The 27286-nt window shown below is 33.3% G+C and overlaps 1 protein-coding gene across 2 annotated transcripts in view; it reads right to left on the reverse strand.

The window, feature by feature from the left end:
* The window catches only part of LOC145664779 (insulin-degrading enzyme-like), a 155791-nt gene that overhangs the window by 40458 nt on the left and 88047 nt on the right, over positions 1-27286 (reverse strand). For both annotated transcript variants that reach the window (XM_081731735.1, XM_081731736.1), the window contains exons 16-20: positions 26915-27006; positions 15478-15589; positions 13483-13640; positions 9675-9809; positions 2654-2863 (exon numbers count right to left, since the gene is read on the reverse strand). In XM_081731735.1, the coding sequence (XP_081587861.1) occupies positions 2654-2863; positions 9675-9809; positions 13483-13640; positions 15478-15589; positions 26915-27006 (707 nt within the window). The remainder of the gene's footprint in view (positions 1-2653; positions 2864-9674; positions 9810-13482; positions 13641-15477; positions 15590-26914; positions 27007-27286) is intronic.

Here is a 27286-nt window from a genome sequence, read left to right on the forward strand (position 1 = left end):
CAATTAGTTCGGATTTTTGACTTCCTACTGCATATATTTTTCCTTATAAATCCATATCCAAGTATGTCTAGTTACGGCTCCATATGCCTTTGAAGTTTTAGATTAGCCCTTTCGGTACGGGGCGCTTTTAGACATTTTCGTCGACTTTCAGATAACGAATTATAGCTCAAAGAGTATTTAACCGATTGATATGGTTAAGACCTTTTTCTTTTTTAAAGAAGAATGTGGCAATATTATGGTATAAGTTTGATTGCAGTGTTGCCAAAGGGAGGGAAATGTAGGGATGTAAAACATACAACATACAATAATGGATACCACAAGGGACAGTACTTTGTCCCCTCTTTTGCTTATCATGTACTCATAATCTTCCAAATACTATAAGCCATGTAAAATATCATTATACGCGGATGACGTCCAACTTTATGTCTTAGCAAATCCACCAAATATTCAAGAGGCAATACGCAATAAGAAAATTACATTATGATCGGCAGAACATCGAGATGTGGTCAAGAGAAAACGCGCTCGAAATCCATTGAGATGAATCTTTTATCTGTCATTACTGCTTGTTTATGATTGAGTAAATATGACTGTATTCAAATAATAGCTTTGGAAAAAAATGAAATGAAATCTTTAAGTTTTACGTCCCACGGTTATGCCGGTTATGCCGGTTAGGCTAAAGGAGACGGTGATGATGAGTGATGAATGAAATGGTGGAATAAAGAAAGTGGGAGGAAACGGGAGAACCCCGAGAAAACCCACGCACGCGGTGTTGGTCCACCACAAAGTTCACTTGGCGGGGGCTGGGATCGAACCCAGGACCCCAAGCACCAGAGGTGAACGCTCTACGACTGAGCCACCGCGGCCCGCATAATAGCTTTGGAGGAGAAGTTAAAATAAGAACTTAATTTAGCTAATAATATATCGAAGTCAAGTCTCTGGAAAGCTTTTGAAAAATCTAGAAATACCATACTTGTTATTTTTCTTTCTTCGATCACATCTCTTATGTCATCGAATACTTTGACTAGAACTGTTGCAGTGCTATAATGTTTTCTGAAACCAGTCTGAAAAGAATTCATTAGGCTATTTTCCTGTAAGAAACTTATTAACTGCTCGTGGGTAAGACATTCTAAAATTTTTGATACTACTGATGTTATATTCACAGGTCTATAATCTGAGTGCAATGAAGGCAAGAAGAGTTTTACAATGGGCTTTACAAAATCAGCTTTCCACTGCTCTGAAAATATGCCTGTACTAATGTTTAGATTACACATGTCACATATAGGATATACAATATACTGGAAAAACTTTATCATAAGAATTGACATTTTATCGAGTCCGCTAGCATTTTACATAACTTTTGATACTGCTGACTCAACCTGACTTACAGTCACACCAGAAAAACTAAATGATGTGTTATTTTTGTTCTGCTTAATTCGATTTAATATATTTCTTTTGCTTAATTCTATTTAATATATTTATTTTTACATTCAAGTCTAAATTAGGAATATTGCAGAAATTTTCATTCATTAAGATCATTTAAGTTTAACCCAGAGGAAATGCTTTGTTTAGTTTTCATTCCTATACCTAAATATTTCAGTTTATTCTAAAGCTGTTTGAAATCTTTGACTGACAAGTGAGTGAAGCAAATCGCTAGTAAACTTGATCTTTGCTTTTCTTATTTCGTGTACACGCGTTTCTTATAAATTTGTATTTTTGACGAAGGGAATTTGCATTTTGAAGATCAATAAGTATCTGCTGTTTGTATTTCTTATATAACGAGTTATGTTATTTCATTAGAGAAAGTATTTGAGAATTGATTAAAGTTGATAGCGGTCTGTGTACACACTTCCTTGAGTTTATTATATAATTCCAATATTAATTTATTCAACGTATTTAATTTATCTTGTACACAAGAATAAATTGACCAAAAAACAACGGAAACCAGGAAATGTTATGGCTTTCTCTTTTCAGATTTAGATAACAATACCTAGCACAAGTAAACATGAGAACACTTATTTCAAGTTTGCAAAACATTAACAAGTTCGAGAAGAAAAAAAAATCGCATAGAATAATCCACGCGGTTACGAGTACTTTTCCCTAAATGAGTGGACTAATTTTCAAGATAACAGATCCATTCTATTGCGTACAAAGGCGTACTCTTGAACTTTTTGCCTAATCAAATTAAATCTCTTTTTGAACATGAAAGTTTCAAAAAGTCAATACATACTCTGTTAAACCACTGCTTTTATAGTGTGGAGGAATACTTGCAAACTGATCTAGGCTCTGCTAAGTCGTAAATGTAATTCTTGTACACATTATATATTTTCTCTACTTTGTAAAAAAAAAAAAAAAAAAAAAAAAAAAAAAAAAAAAAAAACTGTATGGATGAGTGATGTATCTTAATAATCCTTCCAAGGAAATGACATTTTGACATGTTTTTCTATCACGTAGAATATATTGCACAAGTAGTTACGTTTTTACAATAATATGAATATATATTTTGTATAATATCATTGACATGTTCTACACCATATGGCAATCAGCCAATGTAAAGGTCATTGAACGCAATAAAATTCAACTCAATTCAATTCAGTTCAATCTTCAGATGTTATTTCTCTCAAAATTACTATATTTTTCCCAAACTACAACATACCTCATAGAAGCGTAATATATCTTCCTTCGTTAAAGTTCTTAAACATTCTGCCTCAATTTTTGGCCTATTAAAGTTATATTGTTGATTATAGATCTCCAACCAATATCTATCTGTTAACTGTGACATCGTTTTAGGCTTCTCCAAGATTCGAGCTTCTAAGGATTTTTTGTGAGTGTCAAAAACGTCTTGGGTCATGTCTTCCAGATAAATCTACAAAGAATAAGATATGTAATGTGTTTCTATACGTAAACATGTGTACTATGTAACATGTACAGTTACGTTCTAGAAATTGATTTCAGCTTTGCTTCACAAAGTTTTTATTTTTCACCTATAATTTGTCGTAGATAGGTCCTAGGGAAAGAATGATAATGTAACATAGCACATACTTAGTTATTTATTAAGAAAAAGAAGATATTTGTTATTATGGTTGTTGGTGGTCTAATTGCATGTTGGAAATGAAAGCAGTTAATGACATTTTTGAATAAATATTCTCTTGAAAAGTTTATTGCTTGATTTAGCAGTTACCTAGTTTCATATAATATCAAACTCCACGGTGCCAGTTGAAAGAAACTTTGCTCCACAATAACAGTATCAAAAATGATTTTCACGCAGTGATGCCAACCTGAAACCTTATAAAATCCCATTTCAAAAAGCAGAAATTCCCTTTCGCTGTTGAATTTTCCCATGCGCTATGCTAATTACAAAATTTTCAAAGTTTATAAAATATTGAAATTAAAACTACTGCATATGTGACTTACTTACTTCAATATTTGAATGAATAATTAGTAAATTCCGATTTTCTGGACTGCTAATAGTATTTTCCTTAATTAAAAGAGACTATTGAAATTGTTGATGAAAACAAGAACATTTTGTTATCATAATTTAGTATTTCTATCACACTTTTGTACCATAATTTTCTACTGAATGTAGTGAAATAGACAAAGTTCATTCTCCAGTTATTTCGTATGGGATGTTTCAGAAATTGGTTGTTCGTTGTTTGGTAATTTACTTTTCTGCGTTCATGATTTTTTTTTTTAAAAATACCAGAGTACAATTGACCTTCCTTAGTGCTCGTTTTTTTTTTTAGATTTCTGCATAAATCACTTTCATACTAACATGCACTTTTCAACAACAAAATTCTATAATTAACACTAATTTTGCGTTTATTTAAGTGTGGCTAGTATACTTCTCGCTTCTTTAGAGAATTTTGTTGACTTCAATTAAAGAAATATATGAAAAATCCCATATATGCTGCCAATTTTGACGAAAATTCCCTTTATCCTTATTCGAAAAATTAATGTCAGAAAATTCCACAAAATGGAATTTTTCACACCGGTTGGCATCATTGTTTTCACGTACCTAAAAGTGTCGAACTAATGTGTAATGATAAACCAGTTAATTTCTTATAGAACACAGACGCCGTGTTATTAACACTGTGTGCGTTAACAGACAACTAAGCGTTTCTCAGACAAGTGCTGTCAGCCACATAACGGAATTTTGCTTAACGCAAATGGATCATGCATAAACGTAAAACAGATTGAGCTAAGTGTACAATTTAATGGTAAATTAGCCTTAATAATAATAATAATAATAATAATAATAATAATAATAATAATAATAATAATAATAATAATAATAATAATAATAATAATAATAATAATAATAGAAGGAAAGGTTAAATATCCCTTATTAGGTAGATAATGGATGGATATCTTGACACCCAATTGGAGGCAGTGGTGATAACGCAATACCACTGACCCATTAGACGACATAAAATAAATGTAAATTTATTGTGTAATAACAATAGTAAAACCAATCTATGAGAGCAATATCATGATGTGTTCGAGAAACCTATTAATAAAGCCGTGCTGCGTAAAGTCACTATACCCTTAAGGCAGGATACAGTGCCTTTGTTTACCATGTGCTTTACAAAACTAAAGCAAGGAACAGTTACATAGGATGTGCAACATGGAAGTTTTAGAAACACTAGATGGCTTAGAGTGGGCTACACCTATGGTGGTTGTTAAAAAAATGAAGAGTTATGTTTTTGCTTTGATGTTAAACAAACATTGAAAAAATTCACTGAGAAGCTCTCACATACTTTTTACCGAAGATTAAGGATATTTTAAGTAAGTTAAAAGGTGCCAATTTTTATGTCTCTTTAGATCTGAAAAAAAAAAAATCTATTTGCAACTGAAGGTAGAAGAACAATCTCAGAAGTATTTAGTGAACAACACTGCGTGGGGAATTTATAAAAGAGCTTAGCGTTCAGGCTCAACTGTACTCCCATTTTTTTTTTTTTAGTTCATTGACACTTTGCTAGCAAATTGTGAAGGACCATACACATATCTGGATGATTCCATCATTTGGGAAAAGACGTTACAGCAATGTATATATCGCACAAAGTGATCTAACTATGTGTTGCAATAAATAAATAAATAAAATAATAATAAAATAAAAATTAAAAATCAAAATAATAATAATAAAATAAAAATAAAAAATGCTTTTGTTGAGTTATCGTGCTAAGTAGCGGACGGATAGGGGTACTTACACAACAATCTTATAAGGCTCACTAGCATAATCTTAATAAATAGGGAAAAAATTAAAAGTGATTGAAAATTTAACTTGTTTCAAGAGGCCTTATTTCGAAAAAAAACTGCTACAATAAGTATCACATCCAATCAAATAGATATTTTGCAATAATCTCTAACATAAGATCATATTACGTTTTTGATAAAAGATAAAAGATCTTTGAAGATAAAAGGTTTAATGCCTCTGTCTATATAAGCTGTTACAACATTTTGGAAACAAACTCCTCACATCAAAATAAGAAAAAGTTCATATGAACCTATGTTGGAAACTAGATAGTTTCGGAGTTATAGGAAGCCCAAAACGTGAAACAAGTAAACTTTAAAAGTTCATACCTCCACTACTATGGGACCTATTGTAGTCGGGTCAAGACATCACTGAGGAACTGCTATATGAACTATTCAAATATTCAGTTTAAGAATGCTCTAGTACTTGCACACCAATTTTTAAAGAGGTAGATGGAGAGTGATCGAGTACTCCCAAACAGCTCCTCTAAAAATGATTGTGCAAGTACCGAAGGTCCTGAAAGATGGATATTTGGATAGTTCACATACTAGTTCCTCAGTGATGTCTTAACCCGACTACAATCGGTCCTATTCTAGTGGAACTATGGACCTTTAAAGTTATTTTTTCACTTTTTCGGTACCACATAACTATGAAACTATGCAGTTCTGAACACAGGTCCATATGAGGAACCTATTTCCAAAATATTGAGACAAATTTTTATAACACCCTATATATATATACAGGGTGTTTCAAAACAACACTGACAACGTTTGAGAGCTGATTTCTGACAGCAAGATAAGACAAAAAGTATAGGCTAACCTGGGTGTGCACAAGTGCTCCCTTATGGGCTGCCGAAAACACGAAAAAATGAAGTTTAAGATTCATAGCTCCAATACTATGGGACCTACCGTAGTCGAGTCAAGACTTCACTTAGAAACTAACATTTGCGCTATCCAAAAACACGTTTCTCAGAATCGTAAGGTATTTACGCAACAATTTTTATAGAGGGAGTTTGGCTACGAGAATATAATTTGAAGTACTCACCAACTATCTCTATTAAAATTGTTGCGACAGTATAACAGCATTTTGAAATATGGATATTTGGGTAGAACACATACTAGTTCCTAAATAAAGTCTTCACCCGATTACGGTAGGTCAGATAGTATTGGAGCTATGGACCTTTTCATTTTTTTTTTTTTTTCTTGTTTTCGGCAGCTTATAACTCCGAAACGAGGCATTTGTGCACCCAGGCTAGTCTATACTTTTCGTTTTGTCTTGGTGTTAGGAATCACTTCTTAAACATTGTCGATGTTGTTTTGAAACATCCTATATATATTAGGTTGTCCCTTACTTAAGGTAATTTCGTGTTGCGAACGCACACTCGCTAAATGTATTCTATGTGACCATAAACACGCATTCGTGAAATAGGAACTCACTACGAGAACGTTAACCCGTGCTGACTTGATGACAAAATCATGAAATAACGTTTTCACATTATAATTTAGAATGTCCAACTGTGATAACGGAGAAACTGAAAGAAACAGAGAAACGAAACTTTGCACAAAGCAACTAGAGAAAAGGCGATATCTGCCCGTGTATTAACGAACATCACTGGATGAACAGTGTTGCAAACCCAAGAGAAAGTTATGTTTTTGTAAATCGAATGACCTAAATTGGATATCATCATTGGAAGCAACAATGAAAATAAAGGCAAAAGAGACGGTAAACATAGATCAGTGTTGCAAACTTTTCGAGAAATAACGTGAAACATGCGTTAAATACAAAAGCTGTTGGCACACACAGGGAGTGAGTTACTAACGTTTTGTACACCTTAAATTAAATATTGACAAGAACTGTTTACGCTGACCCCAAGATTCCCAGATTCCAAGACTCCAGAATACCCAGATTCCAAGAAGAAAAAAAAAACATTGAACGGAAAATATCCAGCATGAGCGGGGCTACGTTGTGTAGGCCCTACGTCGTATACTTCCTATGTTTGCTTCTAATCTGCTGCTTATTTGATAAAGGATATGAATTATGCGGACGTGTCTGTGCCCTACAGTTCAACATATTTCAAATTAATCTCTTATTTTATTTTCTCACAACATACGCCGATATTGGCCAAGCAGAGAGTTAAGTTATAGTCTCATTAAATTACAAGCACGTAATATATTCTAGTTTCAGCAACGTTATTGCACCTTCCATATCACATTCAAGAATGATCTGCAATTGTTTATAGCATTATCACTTTCACGTCCAGTTCAGCACTGGTTCCTGTTATTGGATCCAATATGGAGGGCAAATACGTTACGAAATTCTCCAAATGGCGATTTACGCCCATTTTACCCACCGTATTATTTCCGGCATAGTGAATTTTACAATTGTGACATCCAAAATGTTATTAGAGACCTCAAAAATATAACAAACTCAATTTCCAGCCCATTTGGAGAATTTCGAATATATTTTATCCGCCATTCTGGACTTTTCACTTTTGACGTCATCATCGCAATCAGCGACCTCAAAAACACATAAGTACATAAATTTATGCAAATTGCACGCTGTTTTCATATTTTCACAGGTTGTTAGGATTCCAACCCACTGTGCAGCGTAGACTTTTTTTTTTATTTTTATTTATTTTTTTTTTTTTACAAATCTAACTTCTCAGGTTTAACAAGATGCCGAATATCTCGGTCAGTATGTAACTTATCGGTCTCACATAGCCACGGTACTGCTCCTCATGCTCTACCGCCTTGCATTATAGGTTTCAAACCATACTGCACTGGTGACCTTTTCCGAGTTATTGTACCTTTTCCAAATTCAACTTTTCTCTTCTCTTGATGGCAACACTGTTCAACGGACCCTTCTAGACTTGGAGTCAACGTATACAGTTCTTGTCAATATTTAATTTAAGGTGTACAAAACGTTAGAACCTTTCTCCTTGTGAACGCCAAGCCATATGCATTTAATACATGTTTCACGTTATTTCTCGAAAAGTTTGCAACATTGATCTGCGTTTACTATCTCTTTTGTCTTTGTTTTTATTGTTGCTTCCAATGATAATATCGAATTTGGGTCATTCGATTTACAAAAACAAAACTTTCTTTTGGGTTTGCAACACTGTTCATCCAGTGATGTTCGTCAATACACGGGCAGATGTCGTCTTTCCTCTAGTTGCTTTGTACAAAGTTTCGTTTCTCTGTGTCTTTCAGTTTTTTCCGTTATCACGGTTGGACATTCTAAATTATCTTATAGATAATGTGGAAATGTCATTTTATGACTTTGTCAAGTCGGCACGGGTTAACGTTCTCGTAGGGAGCTCCTATTTCAGTAATGCTTGGCTTGTTTACGGTCACATAGAATACTATAGTGGGTATGCGTATAGCAACACGAAATTACCCTAAAAAAGGGACACCCTAATATATATATATAGGGTGTTTCAAAATAACACCGACAACGTTTGGGAGGTGATTCCTGGCACCAAGATAAGACAAAAAGTATAGACCAACCTGGGTGCACAAATGCTTCCTTTCGGAGTTATAGACTGCCGGAAACATGAAAAAATGAACTTCAAAGGTCCATAGCTCCAAAACTATGACACCCACTGTAGTCGGGTTAAGACTTCGCTTAGGAACTAGTATGTGCCCTATCCAAATATCCATGCTTAAAAACCCTGCGGTACTTCCGCAACAATTTTTATAGAGGGAGTTTGGCTAAGGACATATAATTTGAAGTACTCCCATAGTTTTGGAGCTATGGGCCTTTAAAGTTCATTTTTCATGTTTTCGGAAGCCTATAACTCCGAAACGAAGCATTTGTGCACCCAAGTTGATCTATACTTTTTGTCTTATCTTGGTGTCAGGAATCACCTCCCAAACTTTGTCGGTGTTATTTTGAAACACCCTATATATATATATATATATATATATATAGAGAGAGAGAGAGAGAGAGAGATGTAGATATAGATATAGATATAGATATAGATATATAGATATATATAGGTAGGTAGGTAGATAGATAGATAGATAGACATTTTCATTTTTATATTATCCTTTTTCAAAATCTCGTTACACTTAATATGTCATGCTCTGAAGTAATCTCTAATTAACTAGATTAAAGTTCCTTCAACACTGTTGATAATGACGGAGGTTATTTGTTGAAACTGTAGAGTTTTTTATAAAATAGATAAATTTCTGATTATTATTAAATCATACACCTATTGATTTCTTTAAACAAAAAACGACACATTCAAGTGTTCTACTAATAATAACCATACCGATCAAAAAATTTCCTGAGATTTTCTCAGCTTTGTGTTTCCTCAGATAGTATTTTACATCTCAGAAAACAAGCAGTTTAACATAATACTAAATATATCACTAATAACACATTTAAAATAGTAGATTCATTATATTTCAGTCATTATACACACCATTAAACTGGTTATAAAAGCTTCGATTCGCCGGTCAACAAAAGTTGGATGAGCTTCAGACTGTACGACCACTTTAAATCCTTGCGCACTAAATCCTCTTCTGATCCCACTGCAAACAATGTAACCAAGTTGTTCCTAGTCCCATATAAATAATGACAATATTATTTGTTTGTTTATTACCGTAAATAAATTAAACAAAATATGATTTAATAGTAAGTACGATTATAAGCAAAAAAATGTAATCTTATTTATTGGTTGTGTTATCGGAACGTATGAGTATTACACTAACTAATGCATTCCTTTAAATGATCCTCCTGCAACATTTATGGTCAAATAAAATGTATAAGCAACAGGAACAAACTTTTCCTCTTCCACCTCTTAAAATAAACCATGTAATGTTGCAGTTATTACTGAAGTATTATTATTTACGTTTTAACAAAAGAGACACTGGCCAAAGCTTAAAACCCACTTTATTTTAAATTATAATTTGTAACTGTTTCGGATATCTAGCATATCCTTCTTCAGACACTATCGAAAATAAATGAAAATATAGACATATATATAAATAAATGACTATATATATGTCTGTTAAAAGAATTTAAACTTTTTCATAACAATGACTATATATATATGACGGTTAAAGAATTTAAACTTTGTCATAACAATATTTATATATATGTCTGTATTTTCATTTATTTTCGATAGTGTCTGAAGAAGGATATGCTAGATATCCGAAACAGTTACAAATTATAATTTAAAATAAAGTGGGTTTTAAGCTTTGGCCAGTGTCTCTTTTGTTGAAATAATCAATCCAAAGCCATGAATAGTCTTACTATTATTTACTAAATATAAACAAAATTATACTTGATATTTTCGCAAAACCTTTTCCGTAGAAAACTCATTCTATCGTCTTCTTTCTTTCTCGCCTCAACCATAGGTTGGTGGGCAACATGGAAATTTTAGAACTTTTCTCTTCCTTGGGAGAGCTGTTTTATACTTTGACAAGGTTTCTTCATAACTGCATCTAGATATTCTATCCTTGGTCTTCCTCTTCCTGGTTTTCCTTCTGCCTTTTCCTCTATCAGCACAGTGTCGAACAAGATGGCCAAGCATGCTGTTTCTTCTTTTTCCTATTATCTTCATGATCTGTCGTCCTTCATTAGCTTCTTTTAGTACATCTTCGTTCCTTTCCCTTTCGGTCCATGATATGCGCAGCATTCTGCGCCTACACCACATTTCAAATGCTTCCAGTTTGGATATTTCAGCTTTTCTCAATGTCCACGTCTCTGATCCACGCAGCGCCACGCTCCATACCAGGGTCTTAATAAATCGTTTTCGATCGTCTAACGACACATTTCTTGATGTTAGTAGTCCTCTTTTCCTATTGAATGGTTGTTTAGCCTGCGCTATTCTTGAATTTACGTCTTTTTCACTTCTTCAGTTCGAGGATATTAAACTTCCTAAATAAGGGAACGTCTTAGGTCTTCAATTTTCTCTCCCTCTAGCCATACGTTTAACCCTTCTTGTCCTGCTCTTGTGCACTTTATCACTTTAGTTTTCTTCTTATTTATATTTATTTTGCATGTCTTTTTTTTTTTTTTTTAGTTCTATCGTAGTGCACCTTTCATGGGTTACTCAGAAACGGAGGGTTAAGGATAAAACATTTATTCACAAAATATCAAGGAATTTATCAGAGCACTCTCGAGAAAATCATCGGCACAAAGCATCAGTAAACTACATTCTCTAAAATTATTTTGTAAGAAAAATTAATTACGCAATATGTTAGAGTTGTTAATGAAATCTTTAGTCATAATATATATATATATATGAAACGCAACACTGCCTTAAAAATATTTTCCAGTATTTTCAAATTTAATATTGATGCATTAAGAAGTATGACCTCTGTACATAGAAACAAACAAATGGACAGAGCACACACACACACAAAAGAATTTAGACATGTACAAATCATGAAATGTGTAATCTGTCGAAATCTCAAGTTTACTAACTTATTTTTGTTTCACAATCACAAGAACTCATCACTATTGTCATTCGAAAGTAATAAAGAAAGAAAACAAATCTCATCCCACTTGTAGATTCTCTCTTCTGACTTTTTCCAAGAAAAATTGAAAGCTATATTATATGTTTTTTTTTATTGCAAATATTTATTTACGAAATATGAACAAAACTCACCTGATTCGTTTTAAGGAAAGTTGTCCGAAAGCACTCAACCCCCCCCCCCCTCCTAAGAGTGAATTTCTCAAGAGAAATGACTACTCCATATTGAAAGATTATTAATGAAATATTTATTTCTAAAATGTATACAAAATCATTTGCTTTATCTTCTTTTTAGAAACTTCTCAGGAAGAAACTCACCTCTAAAGTAAACTGGATTTTTCAAGTGCTAATCGACTTTTTCAAAACTGGTGACTTGATTTTAAATGTTATGAGTAGGGCTCGGAAGTTGAAGACCTAAAAATTGCCTAAAATGAATCTATAAAAAGACCTAAAAATATCTATAAAAAAAAAGAAAAAAAGGACGTAAAAATGAGACCCAATTTAATTAGATTATATAGTAAGTACAAAGAATGGTAGTTGAAATTACATATACCTTTTTAGTTAACGGGTTTTCGAAATTTAATTGGAAAGAGGATGAATCTTCTTGGCACATATACCAAACTTTCATCTAAAATGACTAAATATTGTTTTAAAGATAATCATGCGTAGTATTCCGTACGGCAAAAAAAGAACTATCTACATCATAGAAACAAATGAATAGCAGAAAAAGATTGAATTAATTAAAATATTGCAGCCAAGTTCCTTCAATTTTTGAGAGTCATTAAAAACGTATGCGGTCTGGCGTTGGCAGCGTGGTATACGACAACCTTTTTGTTCACCAGTTCTGGCCATTTCTTTGAATTACTAACAGCACTCACGAAAATTGTAGACAGCATAGGTCCGGTTCTATTGCTCTATCCAGCGACAGCAGCTCGTGATGCACGATGCCCTTGCAAAAGCACCAAACGTTCAGCGTAACCTTTCTGGACATCCGTGTAAGCTTCATCATAGTCTGTGGAGCTTCTCTTCTCTTTGACCACATTTTTTTTCGAACCCTGTTGCCGTAGGTTATCCACTTTCCATCACTTGTGATCAACCACTTCAGAAATGACTCGAGTTCTTTACATTTCACTAGTGATTCGCAGATAGAAATTCAACCGAGTAAAAGTTCTTGATTCAAATCATGTGGCATCCAAATGTTGAGCCTCTTTTTGTAGCCAACTTTCTTATAACGTTTTAACACTTGTGATGAATGTTCAGGTTATTGATGGTGTCATGACTTCCTACACGCGGGTCTTGCTCGACTTTTACCAGAATATCATCCATTTTTACTATGATTGGTCGCTCACTATGAGAAGCTTCTTAGACATCGAAATTTAGAGAACAAAAGCGACTAAACCACTTATAGGTTGTTGCGTTTGATAACGAATCTTACCCATAAACAGCACAAATTTCTTTTACGGATATGTGCAGTATTTGCACCTATATTGAAAAACACTTGTAAGATGTAGCGCAGATTTCCGGAAAGTTAACTCATCTTCACAACGCAATACCTCAGGTCTGACTATGAGAATCTCAACACGTTTTGCACAACTACTAGCCCCTACTGTCAGCTGTTAAATGACATTGGACCTGACCCGCTGCGACTCATATACCCTGAGATTAGGACACTAACGCTAGCTCGTGCACAAGAGGCTCAATACTCTTAAGATTACCTGATATATGAAGTGAAAACAATATTTTTATGTACCTTTGTGCGAAGAATATTAAAAGTGGGTTCGTTAGCAATTTGAGCAAATAGTTCTAGCTTCATATTGGCTCTTGTAGATTGAAGTTTATGCTGGTAGTACGCCGCTGTGGCTGATATATTGTGAACATCATTACGAACTTCTAGAATGTAATGAGAAGCTGAAAATATAAGAAATATGCAAAAAATGAATATATATATATATACCCAAAAGTCTAAGCACACTTAATTTTTCCTAATTTTCCAAATAAAAGATATTGAGTGGTATTCAGAGAGAATTTGTTAATCGAGGGTTAGTCACCGACTAGTTAGTAGCACACTTACGCTTTATTAAAGAAGATGCACTTTTTGGTATTCAGAGTCTACTTTGAGAACAACTAAAAAGATGATTTGGGTATGATTAACTTATTAACCCCAATGCATCGGGTGAGAAAAATAAATGTGGCAACTACGGAAAAGTAGATCAGCGCATGCGTATTCTGTAAAAATGAAAATAAATGAAACACGAAATATTGTGTCGCACACTAAACCGTGGGTAAAAGATTAGCCTCTGCTCTAGATTAATTAGCCACATGTGAATAACTTGGTCAAATATTACGTCCTAATCAGAGACTCTGAATACAATTTTGATAACCATCCTTTAGTCAACCCCGTAGTATAGCTTTAATCAGACATCAAAACGACTCTGCATAAGGCCCATTGTGTTCATACAAAAACATGTTTTATTGGACTCGTTCCTGAAAATGTTCGTATGAGGATACGAAAATTCAGTCTTGTTATTTGGTCATTAAAAAAAAATTAAAGTGGTAAAGCTGTTGCTAGTTCGTAAACGTATGTGATAATACGAAAACCTCGTTAGAGCAAACCATAATAAAAAAAACTGTGTCAGAGCAAACTATAATATAAAACCCGCGTTATATAAAGCATTCCTGCACTAAGCAATGTTGCTCGGTTCAGGACTGTGGAGTTCCTGCACTTTTTTTCCCCATGAACAGATCTCTGGAACTTGTATTCTTACTTTGGTTGCGTCTTTCTTCTTCAGTGCTCTAAACTACACACTATTGCTGCATCGCAGCTATAAGGGTAACTTCCTTTAAAAGTTTCCACAGTGCTTACTCTAAAAATTCAAAAATAAGCTCCACTATTATATCAAAATATGCTTAACTCAGGTCTGCAAGTACAAGGATACCGGTAATAATGTAGTTCCAATTCGACAACTGGTTGCGGCAAGAATTTACTATTTATTTGCGGCACACTCTTAATCTTTGCCGTCACTGTTTAACAAGTATTGGAGTAGTAAATGAATCAGTTAATGCAAAAAGGGCTTCAGTCAAACAAGCTTAATTTTGTGAAAAATAAGAAAAATATTGCAGTTTTGAAACTATAAAAGCAATATGAACATTTTTTTTTTTCATGTAGAGAACAATTACATTAATCGAATTCCGTATAGGAAAACCATTGTTATGGTCATTGCCATGGTAAAAAATGTTTCCACTGTGGACTGAAGCCCTTCTTGTATGTAAATTACAGACAAAGCCCCGTATGCATGTGATTTTATTTAGTTATTATTGTTTGCTTTTTTTCCAAACAAAACTGTATTAAGACTTTTTTCTCCTGGTTCTAGGCATTGCAGGTCTATCAATCGAATGGTACGAAATCAATAACTATTACCACTAACATACGAAACAAATGTAATTCTCCATGCAAAAAGGGATTCAGTCACTAACTCAAGTCCATTCTGCGTAGAATAATCGAAGTTAATATTTGTTCATATAAAATGTTAGACCAATGAAACTAAAGCTCTCTATGCATAGAAACATAGGTACACTCAATAGGAACAAAAATCCTATGTTAACTCAATTTCGCCATTTTGGTGATTGTAGTCCTTTTCGCATGAAGTAATTCAAATATAATATCTACAGAAATAGATTACTTAACTCAATAAAATTGAAGTAACACTAAAACTTAGGAGTGTTATCTGTAAAATTATAAACCTACTTTCTTTTAATTGAATACATCTGTGGCGTAGCAACTGGTGTGGAAGCAAAGGCATGACATGAAATCTAGCCTGGATTTTATCTTCCACCAGACAAATTGTCGTCAAAGCTTTCTGGAATACGAGAAATAATATTGTTTTACTATCGATCAAACATAACGTTGGTAATTAGTATTTAATTTAATAAAATTGTTACAATAGAAAGTGCTGAATATCCCACCAAACTTATAACATGTAGTATATCTTATGTTAAAACGCATTTATTACTACGCACTAAGTAGTTGTTAGCACGGGCGTCTCTAGAAGAGAAGGATAGGGGACGTATTTGCTTAAAAAGACATCGTAAAGGAAATGAAATAGATCAAGGCTGAAAGTACCTACACAGAAGCAAATAAATAGAAAAGGATAAATAAATAAAATATATGTTGTTAGGTAGCAATTGTCGTATGGCTACATAAAACTTAATATACGTGGGTGATTCAGAAAGTAATGCTTTCAAGCTCACTACTTGGCCAATAGTACTGCAAACATTCTGAACTCTTTATTATTAATGCACTGATGTTTAAGCTATAGAATATCACATGTTTCACTCCCCTATCTCTTCTCGTTTTAGAGTAATGGAGCAATCCATGGCATCCAATGGTGGCGTCCCGTTGAAACAGCGGCAGTGTTGTTGGCATTCTGCTTCATCCTGCCTATAGACCGGATCTTGCACTCTGCGACTTTTGGTTCTTCCATAAACTTAAGAATCATTTTAATGGCCAACGCTACAGTTGTGATGCGGACTTGGAAGCAACAGTTCGACTATGGTGTCGCCAGCAGCTACCACAATTCTTTGCCACTGATACCTGTATCGGTGCTATCTCTCATCAAACACAAATAAAGGTATCACCATACTTTTTGAATCATTCTCGTATATTTTAAATAATCCCAGAAAATTATTTTTTCTTTCGTCTGTAGATGATGACATTCTTTCAACTTTAAATATCTTTAATACGGGGCTTCAAGTTTCGCCTAATACCTCCTAGCTATGAAAACGTTAATCAAAGCGATGACACAGAGTTATTTTTTTTATTAGGCGAAGCTTGAATTTTTTTTTAAAATATTGGTTTAGCTCGCATACGTTGGTAGTTCTGCACCTCGTCAATAGTTAGCATTTCCTCTTCAAACTATGCTTGAACTCTTATTAAATAGTTCAGAATGTAGGGAAAAATTTTGACAAGTCCAGCAAATATTAGTAGCTTAATGAAACTTGTCGGATAATTTTCCTTTCATGTATAATAATATTCTAAAAGTCCTCGAATATCTCTCTTGAACTTCATTCAATATGATTGCCATATCCAATTTGGTCGCCACGTCTATAGAATAATCATGTTTTCTTTGATTTCTTACCTTAGGTTCAATTCTACGGTCATGAAACTTATAACAAAATATTTTGTAACTAAAATTTCCTTTCGTTTGATATATAATTCACCTCTGTAGGTCAGGTAAGTATAAAGTTACAAATGATAGAGTAGGTTTGTATCGTTTAATCTTCTATTTGTGTTTCTTTCAGTCATATTTTTCTGATTTCTTTGTTTTTTTTATACGTATAGTACTTATATAAGTAAAACAAATAAAGAAAAAATGTCAACATATCATCATTACAATTGACAAAATATGATACATTTGAGAATAATGGGTCATTATACGGCAGTTTCTGTAAACTTATTTACCAAAATAGTCCGTAGAGAAAACGTTATTTGAGTAAATTGTTTTTTTATAAACGATAGAAATAATTTATAGTACATAAAAGACACAAAAATTAACCCATCCCTGACACGGTGCACTGTTGTGTCATAAACGATACGATTTGGTTGGATCTGACCCACTGTTGCTTCAGATGAAAGAAGTCGTTGAAACAAGAGCTTTTTAGGATAAGACTTCAAAGAGCGTTTATATATTGCTCTGCTTGCATATAATAAACTCTGCTTCTTTCAGAAGAAGAAAAGGGTAAATGTTACACTGAAAAACAAAGAAAGAAAAAAGAAAGAAAAAACTTCGAAAGATTCATAAAAGTAACCGAGGGTAGTTCAACAATAAGAAAATGCCAACATGTCACTTTCATCCTGTTACTTTTTCACTCCCAAAATGTGATGTTCCTACAAATAATACACATGTCTGAGTAAAATATCGCGAACATGAGCAGGTGGATGAAGTACATGAGAATTTTACATTTGCAACCAATTGCTGGAATATCTTGCTCCAGCCAAGTTTGCTCCTGATGTTACACATTCAACACGTGTCATCTGCTCGAACTTGCTCTTATAGGTAAAACTGAGAGATGATTGACTGGTGTGAAATTAGTCTTCTATATGTGAAATATCGACAGAAAGCCAGTGCCTCATCATCATGCGATGCATGAATGTGTAATTGGAAATGTTGTCCCACTTTTACTAGCTCTTCAGGACTTGTAGTAGATTTCTTGAATATACTCACAACCTGTCTATCTTTTGGGTAGTTTCTAAGAAGTTTTTTTTCCTTTTTGGAACAGAGATAAAGTCGCGTTACTTCCTATTTATGTAAAAACAGTATCACATCATCCATGTTTCCTCCCATATTTTCATGTATTTAAACATTTTGGTTGGTTGATGAAATCTGCCTTCTTTATGAACAAGTTTTTTTTTTTTTTTTTTTTAATCAGAAAAATATACTTGAAAGAAACAGAGGCAAGGTTAAGTGACACAAGCCAGTTCTATCATTTGTAACTTTATATCTACTTAAGCTACAGAGATGTATTATATATCAAACGAAAGAAATTTTATTTACAAAATATTTTGTTATAAATTTCAAGACCATGTGATTGAATTTAAGGTAGGAAATCATGGTAAACATAATTATTCCACTCTATCCATCACGACTCTGGAACTCACTAAAGAAATAATAAACACTTCTGACCAGAGTATATACACACTTGTTTATTAAAAACTAAATTACAGTGTAACGGTTTCGACAACTTAACGTTGTCTTCATCAGACACTAACTGAAAGAGATATCTTAGAGTGTAGATATTTATACTAAAAGTGAAAGTCCTTGTATGCATGGGAAGCCATCTGGGTCGTACTTCCCCGGGCGTTATCTTTCGGCCACCTGCCCTGACTTAATTACCCTCCCACCTGGACAAGTGGACTGTTAATACATGATCTATGGGATAAATTATTGGAACAAATTGAAGTGAAGAAACAAGATTGAACATATTTATATGTAATTTATATTCATATATTTAATATTATATATAGTTTAATATTGTATATAGTTATATAGAGTTTTATATATTGTTATATTTTATAGTTTATTTTTTATGTCTATATATTTTTATATTGCTGTATTTATAATCAGTTGTATGTAGTATAGTCTGTTATTTACATCTAATAGGCATCAGAGGAAGATTAAGAGAAAGTTTTAAGTCAATTGGTCAAGTATAAACAACAGGTGTGTCTGGAAAAGATAAACACAGGTGGGAGGGTAATTAAGTCAGGGCAGGTGGCCGAAAGATGACGCCCGGGGAAGTACGACCCAGGTGGCTTCCCATGCACACAAGGACTTTCACTTTTAGTATAAATATCTGCACTCTAAGATATCTCTTTCAGTTAGTGTCTGATGAAGACAACGTTAAGTTGTCGAAACCGTTACACTGTAATTTAGTTTTTAATAAACAAGTGTATATACTCTGGTCAGAAGTATTTATTATTTCTATAATTATTCCATTGACGGTGGAGACCAAGTTAGATATGGCATCCATATTGAGTGAAGGCGGATATCTGGGATATGTCTTCTTGATGGAACTGCAAATTTCATTAAGTTAGTAACCTTTTTCGGATCAGATCCATACAAATTGGAGTAAAAAGTTTGAAATTAATTAAAAATTAACATTTCCTCTTGAAATAATTCTCGCGCTGTGATTGGACTTTTTCAGATTTATACTTATTCTTGATGCTTTGTTTAATCTTATTTTATGATTTATGTAAACTCTCGTGTAATTTATGTTACTTTATTTTATACTTTCCGTAATATGTTTTGTAACTTCATGTAACATTATCATATCTCGATGCCAAATATTTAATATCTAGTCATATACTTTAATTGTGCTTACACTATTTACTACATTTTAAATATATATATATATATTTCTTTAAATTTAGAAACTAGTACAAATTTTTGTCATTTATTGTCAGTACTATCAACATAATTTCGCATTAGGCAAATCTTGAAAGGGGAATCTTGAATTCAAGATTTGTGTACACTTTCTCTTGAGTTAACACCCGTAAATTTCATTGCCTGAGGTTATTAGGCAAATTTTGAATAGGCGAAAGTTGAAGTCACCCTTTAAAATAATCAACTTTCATTCTAGCTAAAAATAGAACATATCTTATTATTTAACAACTTAAAATAAATTTTATTTGTTCTCCCTGCTTATTCTATGTAAATAGTTCTTCTAGTCTTGTTCTATTTAATGTCCAACATCTTGGAACAAAGAATATATTTCCAAGAGGTTGAGAAAGAAGTTTGCTACAAAATTTTATAAAATCACATACCTAGAGAGGGATTGTAGAGGTTAGTTTTAATGGAGAATAGAAATGATTTTGTGGGGAAAGAGATAATACAAAGATATGGTTTAAATAAAAGAAATGGAAGAAATGAAGATTGATTAACTTCTGACGACATAGCTCGCTGATGATAGTAAAGATGTGGTACAATCACAGAAAAAAAAAGATTGGATCTGGATGTCTCCATTCGGTTACCAAGGATAGCAAATAACTTTTTAAAGGATAAAGAACAGAATTTCAACCAATTTAAAGAAAACATGGAGAACCTTTCTACAGTATAAGAGCTTTAGTCACAATATTGTACTGGCTGAAACACAAGACAATTAAAAAAAAAAAAAATAGCCAGGGAAGTTGAGTAAGTAATAAGAGTTAAATTCGTTTTTTTAAAACTGATTCATTCAGAATTTCGATGAAAAATATTTTAAGTTGAGAATAGATACATGAACTAATTAATGGTGGGACATTTCGAACTGTGCACAGCACATGTCAGGTAACGGTACTCGACATAGTGAAGGAAGCATAGCTAAGAAGTCTGGTTTTAGAAGGTATCTTGTAAATAAGATAAAGATAAGTGAAGAGTGAAAGATGTACTAAATAATGTGTAAATATTATAGACATACTTGTATAATATTTAGCTATTTTCCTCGAAAATACGAGGAAAAGCTGTGAAACAATATGAGACAAAAAAAAACTATAAAGAATAAAGGTGACTAGATATGAAACCCGTCATAATTCCATAAGTCTGATGGAAGAAAGTAATATAGGTGAGTAGCAAAAGTATGTATAGCAAAAGAATGTGTATAAAAAACTAATTAAAAGGATAAATTGAAAAATCCAGAGGAGCATACAATACACGTAAAATACTGACAAAGAATGTAATTTAAAATCTTAGGGAAATTTGAATAGTGCAAGTGGTAAATTGAATTAAAAAAAGCAAGCACAGAAGAACTGAAATAATAAGAACGGAAATGTATTTTTGTGAGCGAAACAAAGTTTGTGGCCGATGGATTCGTATAAGATCAAGTATGAACTCTATATTTTAGGTATTGGAATAGAAAATCAAAGTATTGAAAATGATAAAAAGATTACTGCACTGAAGGATGTGGTCGAAAAATCTTTATGCAGAATGAAGAAAAAAAGGAAACTGAGATAGTTAATACTATATCTATTGAGTGTATTCAGATTATAAAGAGGAAAAAAGATGTATTCCGAAATTGTAATTAATTGAGAAGGTCGACATTCTTAAAAAGAGGCAAAATTTTATTACCTAAGAAATCGAATACAAAAAGATGAGGACTATTGAGCTATTAGTCTCACATTGTATGTGGTGAAAATTCATCTTTGGGTTGAGATGATTTTTGAGTTTAACGTCCCGTTCAGCAGCGAGACTATATGAGACGTGGACCTACTGATTCACGTGGAATCCGAACCATATGAGCTCCCACCGGGAATCGAACCCGGGTCTCCCACGCCAAAGAAATTAATCATTGGATAGTTAAGATAATGTGGAAATGAATGAATAAGAAAGTAGAAGGAGAACCGACCATTTGAGATACTATTGGCTTATGCAGTAATAGTTAAAAACTTTGTAGACAAAGTAAAGGAATTATAAGAATTATTCATTCATTTAGCAAACGTTTTTAACTGTTTGAACTGGTCAACTTTGATGGGAGGTACCAAAGATACTTGGGATGAAATGGAAAGATCAAAGACTGGGAAGAAACTTACATATAGAGTTAGAATAAATAGGAAGAGTTTATCGTAATAGAGTTAGATTATACTAACTGGGAAGAGTTAGACTAAATGGGAAGAGTTTATCGTAATAGAGTTAGATTATACTAACTGGGAAGAGTTAGAATAAATGGGAAGAGTTAATCGTAATAGAGTTAGATTATACTAACTGGGAAGAGTTAGAATAAATGGGAAGAGTTTATCGTAATAGAGTTAGATTATACTAACTGGGAAGAGTTAGACTAAATGGGAAGAGTTTATCGTAATAGAGTTAGATTATACTAACTGGGAAGAGTTAGACTAAATGGGAAGAGTTTATCGTAATAGAGTTAGATTATACTAACTGGGAAGAATTAGAATAAATGGGAAGAGTTTATCGTAATAGAGTTAGATTATACTAACTGGGAAGAGTTAGAATAAATGGGAAGAGTTTATCGTAATAGAGTTAGATTATACTAACTGGGAAGAGTTAGATTATACTAAGTGGGAAGAGTTAGAACAAAAAAAAAAAAAAAATGACAGAGGATAATAAAATCGGAAGAGGTGCTCGATGAAAATATTGTATCTCATGGATATCACTTAATACGTGTTTATAAGAATAGAGGGTTTGAAGAGTTTGAGGAAAGAAAAAAAAATGTTTCGGTGGGAAGTATAAGACCTAATATATTTACTTTGCATATGATATGTCAGTTATTGCAGAATCTGAATCGAAAATTAGTACAATATTAGAAGATGTGAGGAAAAGATGTGAAGTTAAAAAAAAAAAAATAGAACAAAGTATAAAACAATACTGACTAGAATAATGGAACCTGTCACAATTGCAGAAGTGTGATGGGAGATAGTAACATAAGTGATTAGTTTTCAGTGTATGATAGCATCATTAATAAAGATTTGAAATGTCAATGAAAAATAGAAAGCAAGGATAGAGATAGTAAAATCTCTAAGAATAAAAAGAAAATAAATGAAATATAATAGTAAAGAAAAAAATATATATTACATAAGTTATTGAATCAATAATTAGAAATAAAGATCCATGAAATATTGAATATTGTACTGTAAAGAGCAGGAGCTTAAAATATACAAAACGATAATCATGCCTGTAGTTCTGTATGGTTTGCGAAACATGGTCGCTTAATTTGAGGGAGGAACGTAGAGTGAAAGTGTTTGAGAACAAGACCTAAGACGAATATTCAGACCCAAGAGGAACGAGAATGGGGAATGGTGGAAACTTCAAAACGAGGAACTACGTAAGTTGTACCGTTTACCAAACATTTTTAGCAAACTTTAGAACAATTTAGGGTTATCAAATCTAGAAGGGTCAAGTGGTCAGAACATGTAGCCAGAATGGAAGAAAATAGAAACGCTGGAAATTCCAATTGGAAAACGACCATTAGGAAGACCTAGGCTCAGATGGGAAGACAATATTCTCTAATGGATCTCGTAGAAATAGGAATACAAAGTCGAAACTGGATCCAGTTGGCTAAGGATAGAAGTCAATGGAGAGCTTTTGTGAACGGGGCATTGAACTCCGGATTCCATAGACCATAGAGTTAGTTTAAGTAGCAGAAACGTAAATATTACAATATAACAATGAAAAACGCCAAAAGTTCTACGAATTTTGTATATTGAACAGAAGGTAAAACTTAGGTGCGTGGAACGGATAATAAAATTTAGTTTGGACATTGTTTGATAAAAAATTATGTTTGAGTGATGTGACAGAGAGTATGCTGGACGAAAGACATGGGACAGGAAAAGACTACTATTAATGGATAGCGTGTATCAAAACAGATAATTCTTTTGAAGCTAAGGAGGTTAGCTGAGAACCAAAGTACATAGAAACTTCTAAGTTTATAGGAAGTGATATACCAGTGATGTCAGAAAATTGTGGTGATGAATTATAGTGATAGAAGCATAAACTGGAACTCGGTACCTTCTAAGTAAAGTAGCTACGAATTATCTCATAATTTTGATGTAAATTTGGTTAGAGCTAAAATCATATTATGTTCTTACTAAATTTTAACATGACTAAAATGCCCATGGTTGTTATTAACGAACTGCCTGTAACCAAATTATTAAAACTAATGAACAAACTAACTCTAAATTTTTCTACAGAATTCGCGAAGACAAAAGAGTTTGGGCTAAATAATTTCCAGCTTTCCGTTAAAGTTTAATTTCTTCGTGGATATCTGTTTGGTCTTTTAATGTTGATCCTAGATATTTGAAAGATCCACTTTGTCAAAAGTATTATTTGATATTTTAATGTATTCATAATTTGCAATATTATGATCACGGCGAATTCCCATATATTTAATTTAATTTTCTTTGCATTTATTTCTAACTTAAACCCGTATCTCTACAGGCGTTTAATTAAATCTCTGAATTTCGTTCCATTGTTCTCATATCATCCCCAATCAGATGTACATCATCAGCACACTCCATAAACTGGTAAGCACCATTCAGCCTTAAACCCTAGTTGCTTTCTCTGATTGTCATGCGGTGAGTGATATATTTCAAGCGAAGATGTTCTATATGAGAAAGAAGAGTGGGAAAAGTAACGCGATTATAGAGGTCGGCAGTGGGGCTAGGTAAGGATATACGATAAGCGATTTTGAAAGCATGGCGTTCTAGAATTTGTAGCTTTTTATAAAAGAAGGGTGCTGCAGGTATCCAGGCTGAGAATCCGTAGGTCAGTACCGATTCGGGAAAGACATTATATGTGGTGAGAACTATAGAGGCTTTAAGACCGCAGTTGGTGCCAGTCAAGCGACGGAGTAAGTTAATCCGATTATAGGCTTTCGAAAAAACAGATTTTAAATGAGGTCTCCAGACTTTAGGTGAAGAGGAGTCCTAGATATTTGGCTGTTTTGAAGCGTGAATTCGTGTTTCTTGAACGTGAACATTCAGTCTTTAGGATTCATTTAAACACACCTTAATTAATCTAAAAATAAAATAATTATAACGCGAAATTAAGGTTCGATTCGAATAGCAGTATATATTCTCTCTCTCTCTCTGTGTGTGTGTGTGTAATTTTAATCCGGTATAGTGAAGGAATACGGAAGATACTTAAGTTAAGAAGTGGTGAACTTTGCTCCATACTGGCATTGAGACAAACGTTGACCACTCATGGGTGTCAACTGAACATGCGCCATCTGTTTTCATGGGTTGAAGCGTTAGGAAATTCTAAATTGTATAAGTACTAGCATGTAAAAAGAAGTATTAGTGTTGCTAACTGTAAGCCCAGCAAAATAACGCAATGAGGTCTTATTGCTGCAGATTATGATCATAAGTAAGTAGTAAAATCATTGAGATACGTAATTTCAATAGTGACTAATTTATAGAATAATGGAAACTAATAGTACAAACATTTATTATATTTGCATTCTAATATGAATTACTTTATTAAACAAAAATACATAAAATTGCGTTTATTTATTTATTTTTTCTAAAGAGCATAGTTTTCAGATTTGATCCATTGGATTTAATTAAATACAACAAGTGTTCATTATCCAAGATAATTGCTTTTTAAAGACTCACAAGATAAAAATAAATTAATAAATATAAGTACCAGGTTATCATAAAATAAGTATCGCTCTTCAGAGAACTATGGAGACGTAACCACTAGACCGAATGGAAGCAAACGTGGTAGGAATATATTTGGGAACATGCAGAAGTGATTGGTGTAGAAAATAAAACTAGTTCCAATTTTCGCCACCAGAGGTAATTATGGCGCTGTACAAAGCCAAGTAAGTGCTACGTGGAAGAAAAGCAACTCTAGTGATGCTAAATGATAAGAAAGGATGTAATAACCTCTCCAGGTGCTTACTCACGCCTGCATGTTTCAGTGATAAAGATTTGAGGGCCACTATGTGCCAGAAGTGAATTGATGGTGATCCGATGTTTGCTTCTTTTTTCTTCCCGCGTCTTTTGCTTTGTTATCAAGGAGTCCTGGGTTCGATTCCCGGTGAAGATACACGTGAGTCAGATCCCATGTTAACCTGTAGATCCCGTCCTTAGAACATCATCATCATCTCATACAGTACTAGTCACCATGGGTTTTCCTTGCCCAGGGACCTTCACGTCAAAGACCTGCCTTTGGACAGAACCCGACATCACCATCATCGCCCATAACATACCACTACACCACAGGATCATTAATAGTAGTACAAATCAATGCCACGCGTCTCACGGGAGACATAACTACGAGATAAATGATATCAATAATATCATTTGTCTTCCATACCACGCTTACCGTACTTAACACTGAAACGGAGACTGGAGTCGAGATTTGATACTAATCTTTTCCTGAAATTTTAGGGGGAACCTGCAGTTTATGAGCACAAGAAAGACTAACATTTAACTTCGTTTTTGTAAGATATCTACACGAATTTCAAAAGGACGCTTAAACTCAAAAGGCCTGTCCTGCCGTAAATCCGCCACTGACCACAGGGTAGCCACGAGACCCACAGAAGAGGTAATTCCAGCCTTTCTTATCATTTAGCATCACTATTGTCATTTCTCTTCCACGCTGCACTTAACTTGGTGTTGTACAGTGCCACAATTACCTCTGATGGCGAAAATTGGAACTCATTTTATTTTCTACACCAATCGCTTCTGTATGTTCCCAAATATACTCCTACCAAGTTTGGTTACATTCTGTCAAGTGGTTACGTCTCCAGAGTTCTCTGAAGAGCGACACATATTTTATGATAATCTGGTACATAAGAAGGACCTACTCGAACACGTCTTCAATCAGGAAAAAGTAAGAAAATTTGGCTCAATCTCATTAGGCTTCATCAGAGTGGTGCAAGTCGACGGGGGTAAAAAAATGTCACTGAAATATGTTACTATAGCTTTCCTTTTAACTTAGTTGCGTATAATATGTTCTCCACAAGCCTAACTTACAATGTAACTTTAACCCCTGATTAAACATAAAGTGATTGAAATACTATAATGTTTTCTGATTCAAAAGATGTAAAATTTCTACGATGAATTATAAGAAAATTACATTATACAATGTTCTTGTCAACTTTACAACTTTCCTCAGCGTCAACTGTGGTTAATGTGTAGAATTCAATTAGAAAATATAATTAAATATTATATGTATATAAAGAACAAAACTTACTTTCTTATTTATACTTCCATGAATCAAGCCATCGATATGAAGCTTACTGAAAAATTGTGAAATAAAATTAGATAATAATTCTGGAGTCATTTCTGAAAGATATGAAAATTAAAACAAAATTAGTAATATATTGGCAATGTTTTTGTAAAATAGAAGTATAAACTTATTTCTACTTTTTTTCCTCTACAATATATATATACAATATACGAGGAAGGTTAAATAAGTTTAAAGCCTAACACATTAAATGAACGCAAATTTCAAAATCCTTTTAGTATGTTATGTAGCCATGTTTTAAAGGATGTTTCGAAAAAAATCATAAATGTATTTAAAATATTTCTCTTTTGTTGCAAGTTTGAAATGAATATGGTAGAT

The sequence above is a fragment of the Thermobia domestica genome, chromosome 11 (genome assembly GCF_964235325.1).
Source record: "Thermobia domestica chromosome 11, izTheDome1.hap1.1, whole genome shotgun sequence".
NCBI lineage: Eukaryota > Metazoa > Arthropoda > Insecta > Zygentoma > Lepismatidae > Thermobia > Thermobia domestica.